At 32.3% G+C, this 22,313-nt stretch overlaps 1 protein-coding gene and 1 pseudogene across 1 annotated transcript; both read right to left on the bottom strand.

The window, feature by feature from the left end:
• Positions 1–1,962: 1,962 nt before the first annotated feature.
• On the bottom strand, positions 1,963–9,763 carry LOC112014231 (nucleoside hydrolase 3-like; annotated as a pseudogene).
• A 10,975-nt stretch (positions 9,764–20,738) lies between these two features.
• LOC112008717 (peroxidase 5) lies at positions 20,739–22,313 on the bottom strand. The gene is made up of 4 exons (XM_024041047.2): positions 22,101–22,313; positions 21,593–21,784; positions 21,334–21,499; positions 20,739–21,106 (listed from the first exon to the last, which is right to left on the bottom strand). Exons 1-4 carry the CDS (start codon positions 22,311–22,313, stop codon positions 20,739–20,741), a joined length of 939 nt encoding a protein of 312 aa, XP_023896815.2.

The raw sequence follows: 22,313 nt of genomic DNA, 5'->3' as shown, positions 1-22,313 counted from the left end.
CTACCACCGTCTCCAATCTTTATGCTTTCGGATCTCAATTCTGCCACAATCATTTGGAAGTCTTGTGCTTGATCCACCACCGATTTTCCATCCACCATTTGGTAACGAAAAAATCTACTAGCAGCATACTTCTTTGCACCTGCCTCCTCGGTATCATACTTGCTTTGTAAAGCTTTCCAAATTTTCTTAGCAGAATTTTAAGTTGTATCATAATAATCATAGAAATGATCGGCAAGACAATTCAATAGATAAGAGTGGCAATTATATTCATCTTTTGTATACTTATCTGTTTTTATTTATTTATGGAGAATATATTCTTTTTCACTCATCTCATCGGTAGGAACTTTTGATGGATTTTTGTCAGTGAGGATGTAGGAGACTTTGAGAAAACTCAAGTAGAAAAGGACATTTCCTTTCCATCTCTTGAAGTAGACTCCCTTAAAGCGAAAGAGCTTGTTAAGATCTCCAATAGGCTCATTTGGTTTCTCTTGTGTAGGCTCTATGTGTTGAATCTCTCATTTGGTTTCTCTTGTGTAGGCTCTATGTGTTGAATCTCTTTAAAATTGTTAGTGCAAATACAATGACAATGGAAATAATACAACAAGAAACTGAATAATACTTATGAATATTATTAATGTAAAGAAAGGAATTACACAACATTATTTGGACTGAGGCGCAGCATTAAGTGGGTTAATGGCTCTTCTTAAGTGGGTTAATACCNTATAAAAAAAAAATGCTTGTAGAAATCTTTTTTTTTTTTTTTTAATAGACAATACTTGAAGTAATGGTTACTTTTTATATACTACACCTCATTACATATTATTTATATTCCCACGCATCACGTAGGTCTGTGGCTAGTTTATTTAAAATTTAAAATATTAAAAAAAAAAAAAAAGAGGAAAAATGCCCCTTATTGTATCAAATAGTCATATGTCCCCAAGCCATGTACTTTTTCTCTAATTCTTATCCAAAAATCTTCCATTTCTAGACCTTCAAATAGTTGGGACTTTTATTTATGCAGTATTGCTACTATTGCATTAGATTGTATTTACTATTTATGTTTCTAGAATTTTTGAACATAAACCCAAAACAAAAACTAAACCCAGAAATGTTGAACATAAACCAAAAATTAAACCCATAAATTTTGAACATAAACCCACAACCACTGCAATCAAAAACTAAAACCAAATCATATACACCACAAGTTTCTTTCTCAATGTTTTCTATCCCCTTGACAGTTTTGTTTGGACTGATAGGCTTTAGAATGTTCAGGAAGAATGTTCACAATTTTATAAATAAATAAAAAGCTTTTAGATCTTGATTTTTATGTTTTTGTTATGTCTTTTGTGTTTTTAATGATGAAAGTACAAGGGTGGGTTATAGATGCCTAATGGAGTGAGGTAAGGAAGCCTAACAAAGTGATAGGTGAGTTAAACCACAAGTAGGCAATTTAAATTTTGACCAATCCACAAATAAGTAAAGTTGTAATTTGACAAAAGTGTGGGAAAATTGAAGTATATACTGGCTGCTAATACAGCCAGCAGCGCATGCTCATGATATATATCCAGCTATATATTAATAGTAGGATTCTGTTGCCTTCATAGAATTTATCTAAAGCTAATAATGCATCGTAGATGGGAAGGGTTTCATCACTCTTTGTGTCAATATGGTTTGTGATTTGCTTTCTCCTTCTAACTAAATTCGCTTTGTTTTTCTTGTACTCCTATATTGCTATCTTCTGTGCGTTTCTGTATGAATTTATTGATCTTCTTTCTTATTTTATAGATTAGTTGTGCATAAACATGGAAATATTGTAGCTGGTCTCATGGCTCTCAAGAAAATAACACGTTTAGACCCCAAATTACGGCTTATATCAATTTCAAGTTAATTACTAATTTAAGTCCAATTTTTAATATGCTTAGCCAATTAACATATTCATTGATACACAAATGCAATAGCAAAAAATCAATTCCTGTTATCACAGAATTTTTAACCAATTGACTTAAAGCCAAAGTTGTTTTGGTGGTGTACTCTACTCCACAGCCTTTTCTGTTCATCAAAACTTCCTATTATTGCAGACTGCATCATATCGCCAAGCCTATTTGCAAATAGATCATAATAAGCTGTAGGTTTCACATTTTCCAATATTTTGACCAATTTACCATCTTTTTCATCAATAACAGTTTGTCCGTCTTTAGATTCAATCCCTTCAGCATAGATTTTGACGGGCTTTACTTGCACAGTTGGCTTCAAATCGCCAGCAAGTGCAACTGCACCAAGGATTTCCCCAGAGAATATATCCTGCAACCAAAAATCATGAATGCTAATATGAAAATCATGGAAAGGGGAAGAGGGTCCGGGCAGTAAGTGCTTCAATTAAAATATTAAAATTTTGGCTAAATCTTGTTACACACTCCTTATTGCTCACTCCCGTACACACTTCCAGTGAAATTATTTTTTCAAAACATGATTCCAGCCAACGTGTGTACATTGAATGTGCAATAGCTAGTGTGGGATAATCATCATCCTAAAATTTTTACCATATGATTATATAAATGGTGCAATTGTTGCAAGTGGTGTAGCCATGACAGTAATCGGCTCGCAAACTTAGCTTCAGGTGTCCTCTTTTTCTCCTGCAACCTTGCTAAGATCCTTGGTAATGAACTGACACTACGCTGGATGCCAAGTGGAATAAGTGTGATGTTAAGCTTTGAATCAAAGACTGTCTTTGCAGCCATAGGGTCAAGAAACATATTGAATTCTGCATATTTGTTGGAGCGAACAGTAAAGACATTTTCTTTGTCCCAGTGACCACGACTGATGTGCCCTCCAACTATATACACATCCTGCAATGAGATTTAAAATCATAGGATAATGTTAATATCATAAATATGTGTTTTATCCAATACCTGATTTATTTTAACATAATTTCAAGGGAAATGTTGAGCTATTTCTTCCAGCTTGGCAATACAGCACTTTGTGTAACGAGAAAAGAACAGCATGCTTCTCCTAGACATCTCTATATATATTTCTGCAAAGATTTTGGGTGGTAATTTTACTTAACTCTTAAGAGAAGATTAACATCCATCATAATAGTTGGATCATAATCTTAGATTGCCCATCCACTTTCAATTCCTTCTCAAATTTAATTTACCTAACAGATTAACAAGTACAGTTACCTGGATAAAAGAGGTAGTATTTTTCTTCGATAGAATTATATTTGCTAGATTAGTAAGGGGTCCATTGGTCAGTATGGTAATCTTAGATCCTGGATCAAGTGTTTCCACAACAGACTCCCAAACTTCCAATGCAAGAGGCTGTCTGAGTTCAGGGTGATCAGTGTTTCGAGGGGCTCCATACATTACAGAGTTCTCTGCTGTATACCTGGTACAGAACTCTAGATTTCAGCCATTTTCAAGACTCTTCACACCCAAATATATAGACAACAGCAAGAAAACACTAGCAACATGACTATGACTGAGATAAGATATAAACATGTGCAAGATGATAGGGCCAAAAGTTATTCTGATGTTGACAAAAAACTGAACAAGTATAGGATCATGACAATGCACAAACGTATAAATCTTGTGGATTACTTTATATATAAAGTTCCTAATGCTTTGTTGCATGAAGACATAATCATCTGCATCTTTAATTTATACCGGATATCGATTTGTCTCCTCAAAGACACCTAGAAAAAAATGTATTTTTTCCTATTAAGTATATAGGAGGGAAATGTTTCCTTATTCAAAATGAAAAAAATATTTATTAAAATGATGACAAAAAGGTTGTGCAAGTGAAATGAATACTGAAACAAAATAAATTGACCAATGACACTATAATAGATATATGTTGTGAAGCAAAAACTGGAAAACAACAAAACATTATTAAGTGTCAAGACTCAAGCAGTCAAGGAAAACAAAAAATAAAGACTTAGGCATCGTTCAGTCAGTCTGGAAGGAATCTATTTGACATAATTTAGAGAGTTTGCTATCTTACTCAACAGTACAATGAGTCACCTCTAAATATTCGAGCTCACTCACCCAAGTTTAACCTTAGTGTTTCCTAGTCAATCAAGGGTAAATTCTTGCTCTCATTGATTACATGGGTTCCTTTAGTACAGAACATTTTTCATAGGAGATATTAAATTAAATTCTTTACTTATCCTAGCAGTATTCACCATGACAAATTGCATCTTCTTCAACTAATAAAGTACATCAATAATAAGTCTCTGCCTTTTATCAACTCTAAATGTGCAACAAAATGCTTATATATACAATAATGGAACATTAGAGTTATTGAGCAAAGTGTTAACAAAATATTAATGATTTATGGCAAAGAAGGAAGTAACTGTACAAGAGTGGCTACACAAGATAAAATAATTATTGCAGATTGTCATACTTTTTAAAAAAGAAAAAAGCAAACAATTTCTTTCAAATTATATGTCCCTAAAGATCTAAAAACTAACAAATTAATGCACCATATATAAGAGTAGCCTTCATATGCAGTTGTTATAGGAACATAAGTACCTTCTGGGGCTTCGTGGCAATTCTCATGCCAAACCATAGAGAGTGTCAGAGTCGATAAGTCCACCACTCCCATGTAGGATGGCCTCAATGTATTTGCAGTCTCCAACAGCTGAGAAGATTGGATCAGATTGGTTCATTGCAAAAACATCTCCAAGAACAACCGAAATATCATCACGGCCCATCATATGAAGCAAATCATAAATGATATCTATCGTTGCAGCATCTGCCCAACCAGTTGTGCTTACTATTATTGCCTGGATGAAAGAAAAAAGATAATGCACATTAAAACTGCTGCAATTGATATAATTGAATTTTAACAACCAAAATAGTTTCCATTTTTAGTCACACATATTTTGTGCAATATGTTAAGAATGAGTCAATGTGTTGTAGTATTTAAGCAGAAAGAAACTTGTACAAAGTACTCAGAATTACAAATTGTTAGAATGGTGTGGAAACCAAAAGCTAATAGTCATAAAAGAACCTAAAACATGGAGTCAGTGAAAGATGAAAAATAAAAGACCACTCTACCTTGAGGTTGATCACTTCCACAGGAACCTTAAGCAGGTAAAACAGAGCTAGAAAATCTCCAGCACTCATATCCATGTCAAAAACAACAAGTTTCCCAAATTGTTTACTTCCAAAATCTGGCTTGTGGAAAACTTCTTTGTAATGAGGAAACTGTGTTGTAAAATTAAATCTGCCAGAATGTTGAGGGCGGTTTAGAGTCTGCAAAAAAAGTGTAATATAAATTGATCATATACATGTCATTGTAAGGATGAAAAACAACCATAATGAGTGCACAAGTGTACTCCAGGGTACAGTTACACATGAATTGTGCACGGAAATCTTGTGTGCGTGTGTTCAAGAGTATCATTTGTAAAATATTAAATCAGAGATGAACGAAAAATATTCAAGAATATATGAAAAAAATGAAACATAGATAAACTTACATCCAAGAAACTTACAAAAAATTCTGTGTCTAGTGGGCTGGCAATGTTCTGATTAGGTTTTGCTTTTGTAGCAACTAGCACGTGAACAGCTTCTGGACCAGTTACCTCTGCTGTATAGCCATCCTATTGAATTGTTGCAATAGATAGCACATGAACATTTGAACAAGACAAAATAAGTCTGAGCAATATTATTAATTCTCAACAATAGAAGAACACTACAGCACAGCCTGCATTTAAGTGTTACATATGTATTTATATATGTATCAATGTATGTATATTTGTATTCCCCCAACCAAAGCAAAATCATGCAAAAGAGAAGCAATAGCTTTGGTGGGTAAGATGGAACAAAAATGAGGCCAATTGGTGGCAACATCTAAAAGGTTTCTATGAAATGTTACAAGACTAAGCAAGAGATACTACCTGGCACTTTCCCTTCCCATTCTTAACAATGCAAAATGGATCTCGAAGTCCAGTCTGAACACGAACTCCACCCTTCTTTAACTTGAATTTTGGAACCTCACAGCAATCAAAGAATGGATTGGAGCCATCATACACCCCATAAGGTTTGTTTGAAGTAACTACAGTTATATTCATATACTCCATTTCAGCAAATTCATTTTCCCCATTATGGTTGTTTGAGTTACCCATGATTGAAGTTGCGATACCAGATAAAAAAGAGTCCCACACAAAATAGCTCTGCAATAAGTTAAATTGTATTACAATAACTTGATCCATTAAATTGATGCAAATCATATGTTTTGCAACTTTGTATGTATGTATCATATAGATAACTTGTAGTCAAAGGTCTTGAAAAGAGCAAGATCATGTCAACATACATTCACTGAAAGTTAAGCTTAAGCGATTTTAAGAAATTACCTTATAGAATTGGTCATCAAACCATGTATCACGAGCTATTTTCAGTGACTGGAAGCAGTATTGTGCCTCATATGTATTTTGATTCTTTTCAAATGTGTCAAAGAAATCCTTATTGATGGGGATGGTGTTTGTTGCATCCAAAGGAACAAGGGTGATGGGAATACCAGAATGAAAAACCTAAAAGAAAAGGAAACATTGTCAAAATGCTGGCATTTTAACTTCTAGAGATACACCAATAAAAGAGATATACTATATTGATGTAATGCCATTTAAAAAAAAAAAAAAAAAAAGGAAAAAAGAAAAAGGAAAACCTGTATGCTGTGTTACTCTGTCAACTAAATGAATATACTAAGGACAATGGTTGGTTAATAGTAAGTTTTACAAAATTCATTACCTGGTATGCAGCAAAAGGATCTCCAAATATATTGAACTCTGCATATGGGTTACTAGTATAATCTGTAAACATATTACAACGGTCACCACACTGCTGAGGCATGCAAGATGAACTTGAGTTTTGAGGGCAACAACCAGTTGGGTTCTTTGACCTCACTCCACCACCCATGACATAGATATGCTTGATATGTTTCTATAGATGTGGATTATTCATAAGGAAAATAGCAAAATTTGTATGTGTTCCTATAAGAAAAACAGTTATGGAACCTGCTGATATTTTGTCAATCATCACTTGTTGTGCCGTTGGTTGCCAAAGAGGAGTATATTTCCTTCTCCCCTGATTACATGACTAATTATGTGAGCCAGAAATATAAATGACATGACCATCATGAATCAAGAAATTAAAAAAATTTTAGTTTTCTCATGTGTATTAATAGAACAGTTATTGAGGTTTAGATACAATATTTGCAAACAAAAAGCATACAGATGGTTTAGGGTCCTTGGCTACTACTATAACACCTTTCCAAAATCAAGCAATAAAACATCAACTTATGATTTGTATAATAATGATGGGAACTAAAAACTATTTACTTTTTTTATATAAGTAAGGGGACTAAAAACTATTTACTTTTGCCTTATGTAAAATACAATAAACCTAATTTATACAAAAAAAATTGTTGAATGCTTTGTTTCATACTTAAATAGTAAATATTATTGTAGAGGAAGTACATTTACTATATGAACAAACCATAACATCAATTCTACAAAGGCAGAGATTTGCCCTGTTTAGGTGTCTACATTATTCCATGACCTTATTTTGCCACTCTGGTCACCATGATTTCAAGTCAGAATTTCAACTTATGGGAGTAATCCTTTGGTCAGTCTGTTTTTTCTTTTTTCTTTTTTCTTTTTTGGAGAATGTTCTTTTTCATGTTTCATTGGTACTTTATGTTAGGATTTTTCATTTCTGTTTAACAGAAATATCCTTGCCACTTCCTTCCTCGGACCATTTCATTTGCACACTTCCAACTCCCACATCATAATCAATCTGGCAACCTACAAGAATTTGGGGCCTGGACTCAGCTTGCTCAATCAATCACAATGTCAATCTATAAATAACTTTTGCTAGACATTTTTATTTTTTTGATCATGTACTTTTTTTTAAGCGAAAAAAAAATAACTCCATTAAAAAAACAGGGAGGAAGCTTAAATAATATGGAAACATTTACTGTATCTTATGCTCAAGGTATCCAACTCTAGCTGACTTCTACATATAAAATGGTTTCAACTAAATACAAATTGAACATGAGTCCTGAATCCTAATAGAGCATACAGAAGGAGGATAACCATTTACAGAACATTCAATGAAAGTTCTATACTTACAAATGCAAAGTTAAAAGGATAAATACAAAGAAGTAAAGCATGATACTGAGACAAACTTCCCCAGCCAAAGCAAAGCCGTATCCACAAAATGCAAAGTATCAGCCAACATGTTTCAAGTAAATTATTAAAACAAGACTGCTGGGTCAATGCGCAAGTAAGCCTATCAGTTCTAGTTGCTATGGAAAATCAGACAATGAGTTGAGCATTTCAATTGCTCATGTGATACCTTATTTTTTTCTAAACCATTGTCAACTGAGGACGCAAAGAGTCCATGGAGAGTATCATTATGCAAGTAGATCAACATGCTGTAATTTATAGGGATGCATATCCACAAGAAGCACAAGCAACAAAGATTTCATGCAATATTGAAATTACTGTACAAATTCATACCTGTGGGAGGAAAGCCTTTCGGATTCCATAATTGGAATCAATATCCAATCGCCCTCCTTGACCAATAGCAATAGCTTGTCTATATCTACAATATCCTAAAGTTGTAATTCCCTAGTACATTAAGCTCACGGTTAGACCATGCACATAAGAACATGGGTAAAATTAAACCATTACATTGTGGATTCATTATGGCTTTTAAGCTAAGCATCCAGAATTATGGATTTTAAACTCAATATAGTGTAAGGATGCTTTCAGACTCATTAAAGATTTATTTTAGGATGTCAAGGTAAACGTACATGATCTTGCTTGTAAATATTACATACAATTCACACCTGATCAATAATAGGAAGATAGCCTCCAACATTTGGCAGTATTGTACCATCTTCTAGCATCCCACCGTCACCCCCAACTCCAACAGCAATGTCATCATGGCCCATCATGTAAAGAATGTCATAGATTTGATTCACAGAATGTCCAGCATCGGTCCATGAATTTGCATTGATAGTGACTGCCTGCAGCAATATAATACAGGATTCACTACTTCTCTCTCTGAAATAATAAATATAGTTGGTCCATTTAAAACTTGAAGCAGATAAGTTGGTAAAATATACCATTGAAAACAACAGCAGATAAAGGCACATTATGTAAGTAAATGATGAATGGAACAGTCTATCTATTACCAAAAGCAACTTATTAGTTATCTAATCTGACTTTAGCTCGAGAATAAATTCTAAATTCACATGCACTGAATCCTAGAGATGCTTAACATGGCAAGTCAGGCCAAATTATGTGAATTATCTGATTCACACATCATTCAGCAAGGAGTAAGAGAAGCATGAACCATAACTTCCAACAAACATCATATAACACAAAATTCTGATTCTTCAACTTCTGAGGCAAGATATACTTATGAAAGTTTCTTGAAAATTTTTCAACAGTTTGCTACCGATTAAAATGCTAAAAATTTAATGATGAACTGACTTACTTCCACGTCAAACTGTGATCTGTTTTGCTTCAAGAGGTACAAAAGGGCAAAGAAATCGTCAGTATCAACATCTGTATCTAAAAGAATTCGATGTGGGAGACCATCCACAGTGTACAGTTTAGCTCCAATAACAACAACTCCTATAATCCATAACACTACAACCCAGAAATTTCTCTGCAATAACATTCTCATGGTTTCACTCAAAACCCAGAATTCTTCTCCCTCCAATACCACAAAACAATAAACACAGCTCCTTCTCGGTCCTGAAACATACAACACAAAACAAAGTATTACAAAAAAATACAAACAAAAAAAGATAGTCCTTACACTTGTCCATCATGCACACACCTAGTTACATGCACGTAAATGACCATAAATGACACAAGTTCAAAATACAGGAAAGAAACAACTACTTACTTCTTGCCACGTCAAAACATTATATATTTTTCTCTCTCAACTAAATGTTTCAGCAAAGCACGTTCTTGACAAACCCACCAGCAACCTCCCTCCCTCAACATTTCTCTAAGGAATTGAAACTTTTATCTCTTGGAAGAGCATTGGTGAAGATGTCTGATACTTGTTCTTCAGTGTTACGTGCAAAAGAAGTGGTGCTTCTGTTACCGATGTTAAAGAAGTGCATAATATTTGGATGTTCTGCATAATATTAGGAGTAATTGCATTGCATATGTATTTGCATCTTAGTAGGATAAGGGAATCTGTTAATCATTTGATTGGATTGTAACGGCTAGTGGAGCTAGTTTTTGAGTTTTATTAGGATAGGTTGTTCCTAAAATGCAGGGGTTATCTTGTATAAAAGGAGCAGTAGTTTATTTGAATAAAATCATCAGAAAAATTATTTAAGCAGAGTAATCTGTTGAGGTCAAGGATTCCTCAGTCATTCAGTCTTGCAATATTTGAGTTGAATTTCATCATCTTCCAAAACCTCTCTAATGAAGTGATGCTTGATGGCAATATGCGTAGTATGACTATGGTATTTGTTTCATTTTGTTCATAAATTCTGGAGTATTTTTCATTCAACTCTCTGATTTTAATATTATACTCATGATACTCTTGAACACATGCACAAGATTTCCATGCACAATTCATGTGTAACTGTATCCTGAAGTACACTTGCGCACTCACCATGGTTGTCTTTCATCCTTACAATGACATATATATTGATGAATTAATATCACATTTTTTTGCAGGATCTAAACGGCCCTCAATATTCTGGCAGATTTAATTTTACAATACAGCTTCCTCATTACAAAGAAGTTCTTCACAAACCAGATTTTGGATGTATGCAATTTGGGAAACCTGTTGTTTTTTACATGCATATGCCTATGAGTGTCGGAGATTTTATAGCTGTCTTACCTACTTAAGGTGCCTGTGGAAGTGATCAACCTCAATGTAGAGTGGCCTTTTATTTTTTATCTTTCACTGGCTCCATATTTTAGGTTCTTTATGACTATTTCCTTTCGGATTTCACACCATTCTATCAATTTGTAATTCTGAGTACTTTGTACAAGTTGCTTTACTACGATACAGCGACTCATTCTTAACATATATATTGCACAAAATAGGTGCGAATGTGATCCATGTAAAAAATGGAAGCTATTTTGGCTGTAAAAAGTCAATTATATCAATAGCAGCAGTTTTGAATTTTGATGTGCATTATCTCTGTTCTTTCATCCAGGCAATGATAGTAAGCCCAACCGGTTGGGCAAATGCTGCAACGATTACTTCATATGATGGGCCATGATGACATTCCGGTTGGTCTTGGAGACGTTTTTGCAATGAACTAATCTGATCCAATCTTCTCAGCTGTTGGAGACTGCAGATACATTAATGCCATCCCACATGGTAGTGGTGGACTTACCGAGTCAGACACTCCCCATGTTTGGCACGAGAATTTTCAATTAGCCCCAGAAGGTAATTACGTTACATAACAACCGTAGAAAGTACAACAACCGTAGAAATTATTTTATCTTTTGTAGCTACCCTTGTACAGTTCCTTATTTATTTTATACAACAATGACAAAATTAGTCATTATCATGTGTAATACACATGACTTACTTAACACAACTAACCAATAAATCATATGTGCATTGCACACGACAAGATACGTCATCTTTTTATTAGTGGTTGAAGCTCAAGGCCCCAAACATGTTTAGAATCAAACATTTTCCTATCATTAATATTTCATTAACTCATTGCCCATTAAAGCTAATGTTCCATCATTGTATATAAGTATTTCATTGAGACCATGAGTCAATGAAAGGCAAAGACTTTATTCTTTGAGCTACTTTATTAGCTAAAGAAGACCTAATTTAATATAGGCGAATGCTGCCAGGGAGAAGTAAAGGACTTATCTCCTAGGAAACAACTACACAGCAATCTAAGCGCCTCGTCAGGCCTCTTCCACTTACACAACCCAGCAGAATAATAAGTTATTTCATTTGGGCAAATATCCCCTTTGAGTCATTTCATCAAACAATTGGAGTGCATCCTTAGATCTGCCACTTTTACACAACCCATCAATTAAAATGCTAAAGACCACATTGGGAGGACAATTTAACTTCAACATGTGATTACAAACAGCTAAAGATAACAACAACAACTGCTGTTGAACTATAACATGTAAAACAGAGTTGTAAGTAGTGAAAAAAACAGGCTTACAGTCGCCAAAACTTTAATAGTAGAAAAAGACTTCCACGGCCTTTTCAGCAATACCCATTTGAGCATACCCTGAAATGAAGCATCAGGAGGGATTGGAAATGCAAAGGCAGAGTTTTTGAGTGTGTTTCAGTACAAGTCAAAGGAATGGGGATGGTTGGTTTGGGGGGGCTGTGCTGAGGAATGAGGATGGAGAGAACTACATTTGGAAATAGTGGTAGTCACCAGACATGGAATTTAATTATAGTGTCTAAATCTATATCTTTATAATAAATATTAAAAATTGAGAAGTAGCATCTAATGTTGCTACGCTCATGTTGAGTCACATCAGTAATTATGTCATTTTTATCATATTTTTTTTGTATTTATTCAACAATTTAAAAATAATTTCTATCAATTTTAAAATTCTAAAAAATATGAAATAAATCTCACCCCTATTTCCACCATAAGACTCACTTTTTATCTATATCTCTCTCTCAACTCATCATCTTCCTCTTCTAAAATTTAAAAAAAAAAAAATTAAAAAAAAAAACACATCATCTTCCCACCAAACAAATTGCTAATGTTTCTCCTATTAATGACTTCACCATTAAACCTCAATTGCCTTAAATTCAACAATCAATCCTCTCTCTTTCTCTCTTTCTTTTTGACTTATCATCTCCTTATCTCCACCATAAAGCCCATTTCTTATCTAAGAATCCGTTTAGATACCGCTTATTTTGTTGAAAACTAAAAACTGAAAACACTATATAATTTTTAAATAGGTTAGATTCAAGTTACACCTGGTGTAACTCTAAGTAATGTTACACCAACCAATAGTTTTTAATTGGATGCAAATTTTGACAAATCCACCGTTAGATTACATTATTTTTGTATATTTTCCATACTTATAAAATTTCAAGGTGATCAAAGATTAATAATTATGTCATCAATCAATTATTTAAATTCAAGTTTTTGTAGTTTGAAATAGTGCATAAAAGATTAGTTTGTGGATTGAATGGTATAAATGAAATTTGGTATGCATGTTAAGAACATATAAAACATGTAATTCAATAGTTGGATTTTCAAAATATGAATTCAATAATAAATTATTGAGTGGTGTAATATTGCTTAGAGTTACACTAGGTGTAACTTGAACCCAACCCTTTTTAAATATGTAAATAGTGTCGTAGGATCCATTTTTAATGAAAAAGTTGTTGAAAAAAGAGGTTTATGGGTCCCGTGAACAATGCATGGGACCCACTGAACAGTACCTTTTCAATGCAAATTTAGTTGAAAAACGATGTGGTGGGTCTTGTGCACAATGAACATGACCCACTGGCAAGTCTGTGTTCACGTGCTTCTCAATTTATTAAAAAAAAAAACACATTATCTTCCCACCAAACAAATTGCTAATGTTTCTCCTATTAATGACTTCACCATTAAATCTCAATTGCCTTAAATTCAACAATCAATCCTCTCTCTCTCTCTCTCTCTCTCTCTCTCTCTTTGTCTTTCTCTCTCTCTCTCTCTCTCTCTCTGGTTTGTGCTAGATTTTTTTTTTACGATGTTGTAATACTGTTTTTTTTTTTTATTTATTTCCACTTTTCAACTTTTAGTCTTTTTCTTTATATTCATGTTTACAATTTTTCTATACATAATTACATTTTAACCATTAAAATTGTTTGTGTCTAAAAATTGGAATGCATTTTATTGATTTAGTACATGTGAAACAATTAAGCTCTGTTTTTTCTTTTTTGGTTTGGTAATGTTTTGTTTTGTATTGTCTGTTTATTATGTCTGGATTCCATAGATAGAAAATAAAGAGTATAGCTTTAATGGTTTCGTTTTTTTTTTTTTTTTTTTTAATCTATGACAAACTAACCTTTCTCCTACCACCGCATACCTTTGGTGTGTTGGTCACTCCACAAGTATAACCTTTTTTTTATATATATACAAGATAGAATTTCTACTCTAACCTAATCTAAAAAGTATATATGTGTGTAAAACTCTCTCTTGGAGACTTGAACCCCGGCCCTTACCCCCCACACCCCACAAGTACTTATTCTTGTGAAGTGACCACCACACCAAGGGTGCGCGGTGGTCATATCTACTACATATCAAAGGTACCTCTCTCTCTCCCTCTCATTTAGATTTCTCTGTAATCTTGACATTCTATTTGTTTTAATGCTTTATGATAGGCATTTTACAAGTTCTAGAAATTCTTGGATTAATTAGAGTGGAGAAAGTTAATATATGAAGATTGATAAGTATTGTCAAGATAATAACAATAGTTTTTTATGTCAATAAAGCAATTTGAATAACATAGCTTAAATGATAAATGGTTGTTAGGTTGTCTATATGTTGGTATTACTAATCAAATTCTCTTACATTATTTCACTTTTTGTATTACTAAAAAATTGTTTACTTTCACATAGGTCACACTTTTTAGCAAGTTTTCCTAACCATATATATATATAGTCATCTACTTAGATGATTTCCTTAACAATTCTACAATCATCAATGCATTACTCTTGCAATATAATTATAGATTATTGCATTGTTTGTTGACACATGATAATTTATTATTCAAGATCTTTTCCTACTATTTTCTTGCCTAATTTGTTGAAATTTAGAAATTGTGTTTGGCTTCATCTTGCTAAGTTCTTTTTTCATGATCATTGGTTTATACGCTGTGAGTTGGGCTAAAGTTAAAGACTTGGGAGAGATCAAACAAGATACAGTTGTACTACATGAATCTTTTAGAGAACATGAGTATTAAATGTTTAAATTTCTCAGTAGCATAACATAATGAGGTGATTTCATGGTATAAAAAAACAAATATGGACATGTATAAACAATTATATCATGAATAAGTTTGCTTTATCTACCCCTTTCATGTTTTTTATTGATTGACTAAAATCAACTGCACATTTAGCTTCTTCTCAAAAGAAAAAAAAAATACTACACATTTAGCTTCCTTAGTTTTTCAAAAATTTTAAATTGTGTGTAAAGGAAAAATATAAATCAATATATTTTTTGGGGAGAAATTTTTTTGTAATAGTTGATTCTCATATATAAGTTTAGTGATTATCGGAATATAAATTGTTATAACTTTTTTTAATAGTTCTTATGTGAAAAAATGAAAACAAAGTTTGGATATGTAACGCCCCAAAATCATAAATAATAAAAGTTTATTCAATCTAAATAATCCATAAAAAAAAAATATTAAATAAAGGCAACCAACAACTTAAAATTTCATCACAAATGTCAGAGCTCTAATCCACCAAAGGTAAAACATCTTCAAAATAATTCTCCAATACAATATTTAATGCCATAAAAATAATAATAAAATCCTCAGTTCCACAAAATAATTTGTAACTATTGTCTTCCAAGAATCTCTACACCAATAATCCCTCTAATGTATCTGTAAGGGGAAATAAAAAGGGATAAGATAACTCAATAAGTGGAATTCACTAACATTGGAGTGTGTGGACAAATCTTTCAAATAAATAATTCTTACAACAAATTCATAACTTGTAACTCATCAATATTTTATCATCAAATACTTCTTATAAAAAAAATATCTTTATATTGTGTGCCATCATAATATATATAAATATCATCATATAAACAATTTTCTAGACTTTTCTCAAGGTTAACATTTATGCCCTGTTGACAAGGTTGTGCTGTTTCCTTTTAGGACTAGAACCTCATTTTCATCCATTTTCTTAAGGATGGCTCCTTTGGAACCTAAAGGTGCACTCTCTTACTAAGGAACTTCCTTTTTGGATCCTCAATAGCATACTCCCTTGCTAAAGAGCTATCAAATGTGCACTGTCCCCTTTTCTAGTACCATGTCTTACTAAGGACTAGCTGCAGTATGATTATCCCTTGTTAAGGACTAAACACAATACTGAGTTTTTAATCACGACTTGCCATAGGTTTTCAAAACATATTCAATATGCTCACAAAAATAATCCATTCATAATTCTAAAAAATATAAAGATATATTTACACATACAAGTTTAAATAAATTCAGGTTGTCCCACAAATTTTTCATAAAACGAATAGTCAATGTGCACGTCAAGCATTTATAAAATATCAATTTATATATAAAATATCAACATATTTTTTGATATGAGAATAGTTTGATAATCAACACTGTTTTGGAAAAACCCCCAAAATTAGTAAACACCACTTACCTCTTATTTGTAAAAATAAAAGAAATCAACCACCCTTGAGTCACAATAAATCAGTAGAATTAGAACCTAGCAACACCAAAAGTAGGTCCATCAATACACAATTTCCCACTTAACAATCTGTTTTCACATTTAAATGGTTTAATCTATCAACATTAAAGCCTACAGAGGTTTCTTTTGAATACTCTTCAGCTGTGTCAGATTTTGGACTTACAATTATTGCTGCATAATCATATCTTTTTGGCTCTACCTAATTGGATTTTGGCTTAAAAATATTGCGACACAATCAGATTTTTGGGCTTAAAAGTTGCTGCGTATTGTAGTGGCTTAGAGATGATAATTAGTGTCACTAGAATGATGCAAAGGTAGGTATCTAATAACATAATGCAGCATTTTTCCATTAATATAATCCTAGCTATGGGGTGTGTAGAAAACCCACCGACCCGCCAAACCCGACTCGACTCAACCTGACCCGCTAGGTTGGGTCGGTTTTAAGTTTATATATATATATATATATATATATATAGACACACACACACACACACACACACACACACACACACACACAAACACCCATATATGCAACTTAGCAGTTACAAATACAATTTTTAATTACCAAAATATACAAGGTCTCTTCCTCTTCTCTAACCTTTCCCCTCTCACGACACTTATATATCATTTATACCTTTTCCCTTTCCCCTACATAAATAAATAAATAAATAAATATCTCTCTATATATATATACATTTATTTTCTTTTTATCTCTTTTAAAACCAATAAGCTTAGTATTTGTGATGGAAAAATTTCAATTATTAATACATGTTTTTTTTATTATATCTACTACATATCAAAGGTACCTCTCTCTCTCTCTCATTTAGATTTCTCTATAATCTTGACATTCTATTTGTTTTAATGCTTTATGATAGGTATTTTACAAGTTCTAGAAGTTCTTGGATTAATTAGAATGGAGAAAGTTAATATATGAAGATTGATAAGTATTGTCAAGATAATAATAATAGTTTTTTATGTCAGTAAAGCAATTTGAATAACATAGCTTAAATGATAAATGGTTGTTAGGTTGTCTGTATGCTGGTATTACTAATCAAATTCTCTTACATTATTTCACTTTTTGTATTACTAATTTTTTTTTTTTTTTTTTACTTTCACATAGGTCACACTTTTTAGCAAGTTTTCCTGACCATATATATATATATATAGTCATCTACTTGGATGATTTCCTTAGCAATTCTACAATCATCAATGCATTACACTTGTAGTATAATTATAGATTATTGCATTGTTTGTTGACACATGATAATTTATAATTCAAGATCTTTTCCTACTATTTTCTTGGCTAATTTGTTAAAATTTAGAAATTGTGTTTGGCTTCATCTTGCTAGGTTCTTTTTTCATGATCATTGGTTTATATGCTATGAGTTGGGCTAAAGTTAAAGACCTGGGAGAGATCAAACAAGACACTGTTGTACAACTACGACATTAATATTTTAGATAACATGAGTATTAAATGTTTAAATTTCTTAGTAGCTTAACATAATGAGGTGATTCCATGGTATAAAAAAACAAATATGGACATGTATAAACAATTATATCATGAATACGTTTGTTTTTATCTACCCCTTTTATATTTTTTATTGATTGACTAAAATCAACTACAAATTTAGCTTCTTCTCCAAAGGAAAATAAAAATAAAAATTACTACACGTTTAGCTTCCTTAGTTTTTCAAAAATTTTAATTTTTGTGTAAAGGAAAAATATAAATCAATATATGTTTTGGGGAGAAATTTTTTTTGTAATAGTTGATTCTCATATATGAGTTTAGTGATTATCGAAATATAAATTGTTATAACTTTGTTTAATAGTTCTTATGCAAAAAAATGAAAACAAAGTTTGGATAAATTGCTCATTAACATCTCCAAAAATGCAAAATAATGTTAGCTTTCATATGAAATCATCAAGATTCATTTTCATGTTCTAATAAAAATTATACACTCTCTTTTTTATTTTATTTTTTATTGTGTTGCATTTTGGTGCATATCTCACTATATTATAACGTATTACAAAATATTTTGTCATATATAATAATTAAAAATAAAATGCAACATGTTTCCTTGGTAAAAATATATATATATATATATATACACAAAAAATCAAGATATAGACTTCTTTAGTTACATAATATATATTATATACTATAGTGTAATCACATTATTGTGAGATGGGTTTGGGACTATTATTTATAAGTCTTAACCACTATTTTCATTTTTTACTTAACATAAAAGAATATGATGTCAAATTTTTCTGCTTATTGCGCGGGTCTGCAACTAGTACATATAATATTAAAGTCCCTCACGTGCAATTAATATTTGTTATATGTTAGTTAAAATTAAGAGTAATTAAAGTTTATTCACATAATCACATGTGTTTAGTCCAATTTCATATTATTTACTCGTGGTTTGAAATGTATCATTTTACCTGCTCAAGGTTGGTTCTATTATGTAGTTGTTACATACTTCATTACTTTCACAGTTAAGAACCTAAAAATCATTAAAAAAAAAAAGGAGAAATCAGGATCTAAATGGGATATTTATAAAAATTGTAGAAGTTACCTATACTCTGGCTCAAGCACACTACTAGTAAAAAACCTTGGCCAAAATCTAGAAACCCTGTTCATTGAACGGTACAAATTCAAATTAAAAGGATTCAACTTGTGTCCAGTGCTTTTTTGCACTGAATACAACATGTACCCGAATCGTATCGTGTTCAATGCAAAAAGGCGACACAAGCTCCACCCAAACTAAAATTCCCCTAATCTTCATAATCAACCTCCATCCACACTACTGGCAAAGCATAAGTAAAAAGCATATGCCATTAATACTCGATCAAAGGAGTTAAAAAAATGTTTTTAGCAAAGTTGGAAGAAAAGGACAACGAGAGTGGGTTTTGATGACAATTGCACTCGTATAGTTATTGTTGTTAGATCTATCTATATGAATATATAAAAAGCATAATCTAGGAGAAAGTGTAACCTAACATTCCAAAAATTGTTCATTATATATTTATATGTCACATGTCTATGCTAATTTTTTAAAATTATGCCACCTAAATAGCATGTTTATGTGATATAATAAATATTAAAGGTATAAATGGCAAAAAAGAAAAAGAAAATGAAACAATATTAGTCTTAAGTTTAATTACAATTAATATATAATGAACTTTTCGGAAATCATATGTAAAAAAAAAATCTGCATGTCCCAAATTGCCATTACAAATCGGGGTCATTGTATGGTATCTTAATTGTTTTTTAGGACTTGAATACATGATACTTATAGTGGAGTTATTCTTCAATGTAACATGAGTTACAAGCTAATGCTACAAATTTTTTATTATATATGACCATGCTATTGCAAATCTAAAATCACTTCAAAGAAAGAAAGAAGAAAAGAAACATAGGTTATCATATGACGTGACAACATTTATCATGAAATTTGATATAAACACAATCTTATTTAACCTTATCACAACCCAACATGAAAAAAAAAATGACCATATAGCATTACTACTTGGTATGATGTGAGTAAGCAAAAGATGTGACAAAGTTATTGTCACATGTAGCTTATTATCATTAGAATAAGAAGTGAAGTGATTTCATAGGTACAAAAAATCTTGCAAGTTGGGTTGACCCATGAGTCATATGTGTTGACTTTTTTTTTCTTCCTTTAGAGGGTTTTATTTTTGCTTTTGTTTTTGTGTTTGTGTGTAGCATATCTTTTTTACTCTTTTCTAGGTTTTTTCCCCTCATAAACACTTGTAGATTTTTTTCCTAATGAGTTTGAGATTTGAATGCTTCAATTAGGTGAACCTTAAATTGTGTAAACTTAAGTGTTTATGATTTATATTTAGCTTTTTTTTTTTTTTTTTTTTTTTTGAGTGGTTTTGTTTATTTATTCTCTTATTTGTATTGAAAAGAAGACAAACAATTTTTTGCATGTGAAAAAATATGGGTCATATTAGGTTGATGCAACTGAAAAGACAATAAGGTTATAGGTTTGGCAACCGTGTAGGACAACTTGTTATGACCCAAACTCAATCAACCTAATCCCAAGCCCAATTGACAAACCCATTTTCCAGGTCTAAGAAAGACATGACCTTTTAGGCCATCTGTTTCCTAAAAGTTGGGCCGAAATACATGGGGTAGTTTTTATGTAGTTGATAAAAACGGTTGCCCTTTAAATCGGCTATTAATTTTAAATTCATTATTACATGATTTTTTTTAGATTTGACTTTATACATAATACCATATAATTTAAAAGGTTAGATAACTTAGTATTAAATACACTTTTTGATTTATAATATTTAGCATGGATTATGAAATGAATCAATTTTAAAATTGTTGGATGTGATATTTTTNCCCCAAAGCAGGGGGTTCCTCTTACTTTGATTCACCTGGTTTGCTGTTGCTGTATTTGTCATGAGTGTTTGGTCTGATGTGAACAACCCTCGGTTAGCTAAAACGTTAACATAGTAGCCTGTATCTGTGCTGCCAGGGCTAGAGGGGTCCATTGGAACCACCAAATTAGGATTTGTGTTGCCTTGTGGACACAGCCTCTTCAACCAAGATGCATATATGAAATCTAAGCTTGGGTCCTGACCTTTGGTTCCATTGAAATTGTACAATCTGTTGCTGAAAGAGGTGCAATGAGAGCGGCCAATGGTGTGTGCTCCTGTTTATAACATAATCTTTTCATGTCATTCAAGTATAATTCGATTTCCATATCATGAAACATCAAATCAAGACATTAATTGTTAGAGAAAATCATGGTATTAGTTAATAAGGGATTGATTTCTCTGACAATCAATATCTTGATTTGATATTCAATGACATGGAAAGTCGATTTGGAATGAAGTTGCAAAAAGCTTCGAAATTTATACAAGTGGATGAAGTTCTAACCGGAAAGTGTAACCATTTCTTCTTGTGTGAAGCCCTTCTTAGCAAAGATTTGAGTGAGTTGGTCAACATTGAAAGAAGGGATAGGTAAGTTTGTGAATGTATCTGAAGCTAGAGAAATTTTGCCATCTCTTCTTCCAGAAGGAACATCGTAGCCGAGCCCTCCAGTCTACATGAAGAAAATAAAGGTCATATACATGTTCAACCAAATTTACCAATATATAATGTTTCAAGAATGTTAAGCAAACTAAGAATCTCTTACTATCTCTATGCTATCCCTTGCTGCAAATGCAACTATATCAGCGCACGAAACAACTCCCTTGCATATGTCTTCAAGTTTAGCTTTGACATTATCGATGACTGCAAACCCTCGTAGACTCTGATTATTTGCAGGAGAATCTTTCTCTGCCTTGTTTGATGGAGTGGAATCAATGAGCACTGATGCATCACAACCCTGAAAGTAGCTAGTCAACACTACGTTTTAGCGACTCTTACCAAATATATAGCTTAAAACTAATAGATTGGCACCCATCACTCTATGTTAGCCACCAAAGCACACTGGTTAAAGAGGATCCTAATATGTCTCTAGTGATAGGTCACTTAAAATTTTAAATAATGAAGCATATGTCGTCACATTAAAAAATGTAAATTTTAACGGTGAAATAGACTCTCTCTCCAATATTTCAAGTAAAATGTAAAAGAGATCCTACCAGAGAAAACCTTGAAACCAAAGCGAGAAGTATAAGGGAAATAGCAGCATGTTTACTTACTCTAACAAAGCAGTCACTGAAGTGTAGTTTTACAAGACCAGCAGCTACTCCATGATCCCTAATGAAGCTGTCTCTGACCACATCTTTGACAATTAATTCGACTAAGCTACATGAATTTCTATAAAACCCTATTTGAAGCTGAGAATGCATGCTTTGGCATAACAAAACCACAATAAAAGTAATAGAAACAAAATTTAGCTTCCTTGACCTCAT

The sequence above is a fragment of the Quercus suber genome, unplaced genomic scaffold (genome assembly GCF_002906115.3).
Source record: "Quercus suber isolate HL8 unplaced genomic scaffold, Cork oak 2.0 scaffold_39, whole genome shotgun sequence".
NCBI lineage: Eukaryota > Viridiplantae > Streptophyta > Magnoliopsida > Fagales > Fagaceae > Quercus > Quercus suber.
The sequence above is the reverse complement of the archived record's forward strand: the minus strand, read 5'-3'. Positions and strand labels throughout refer to the sequence as shown.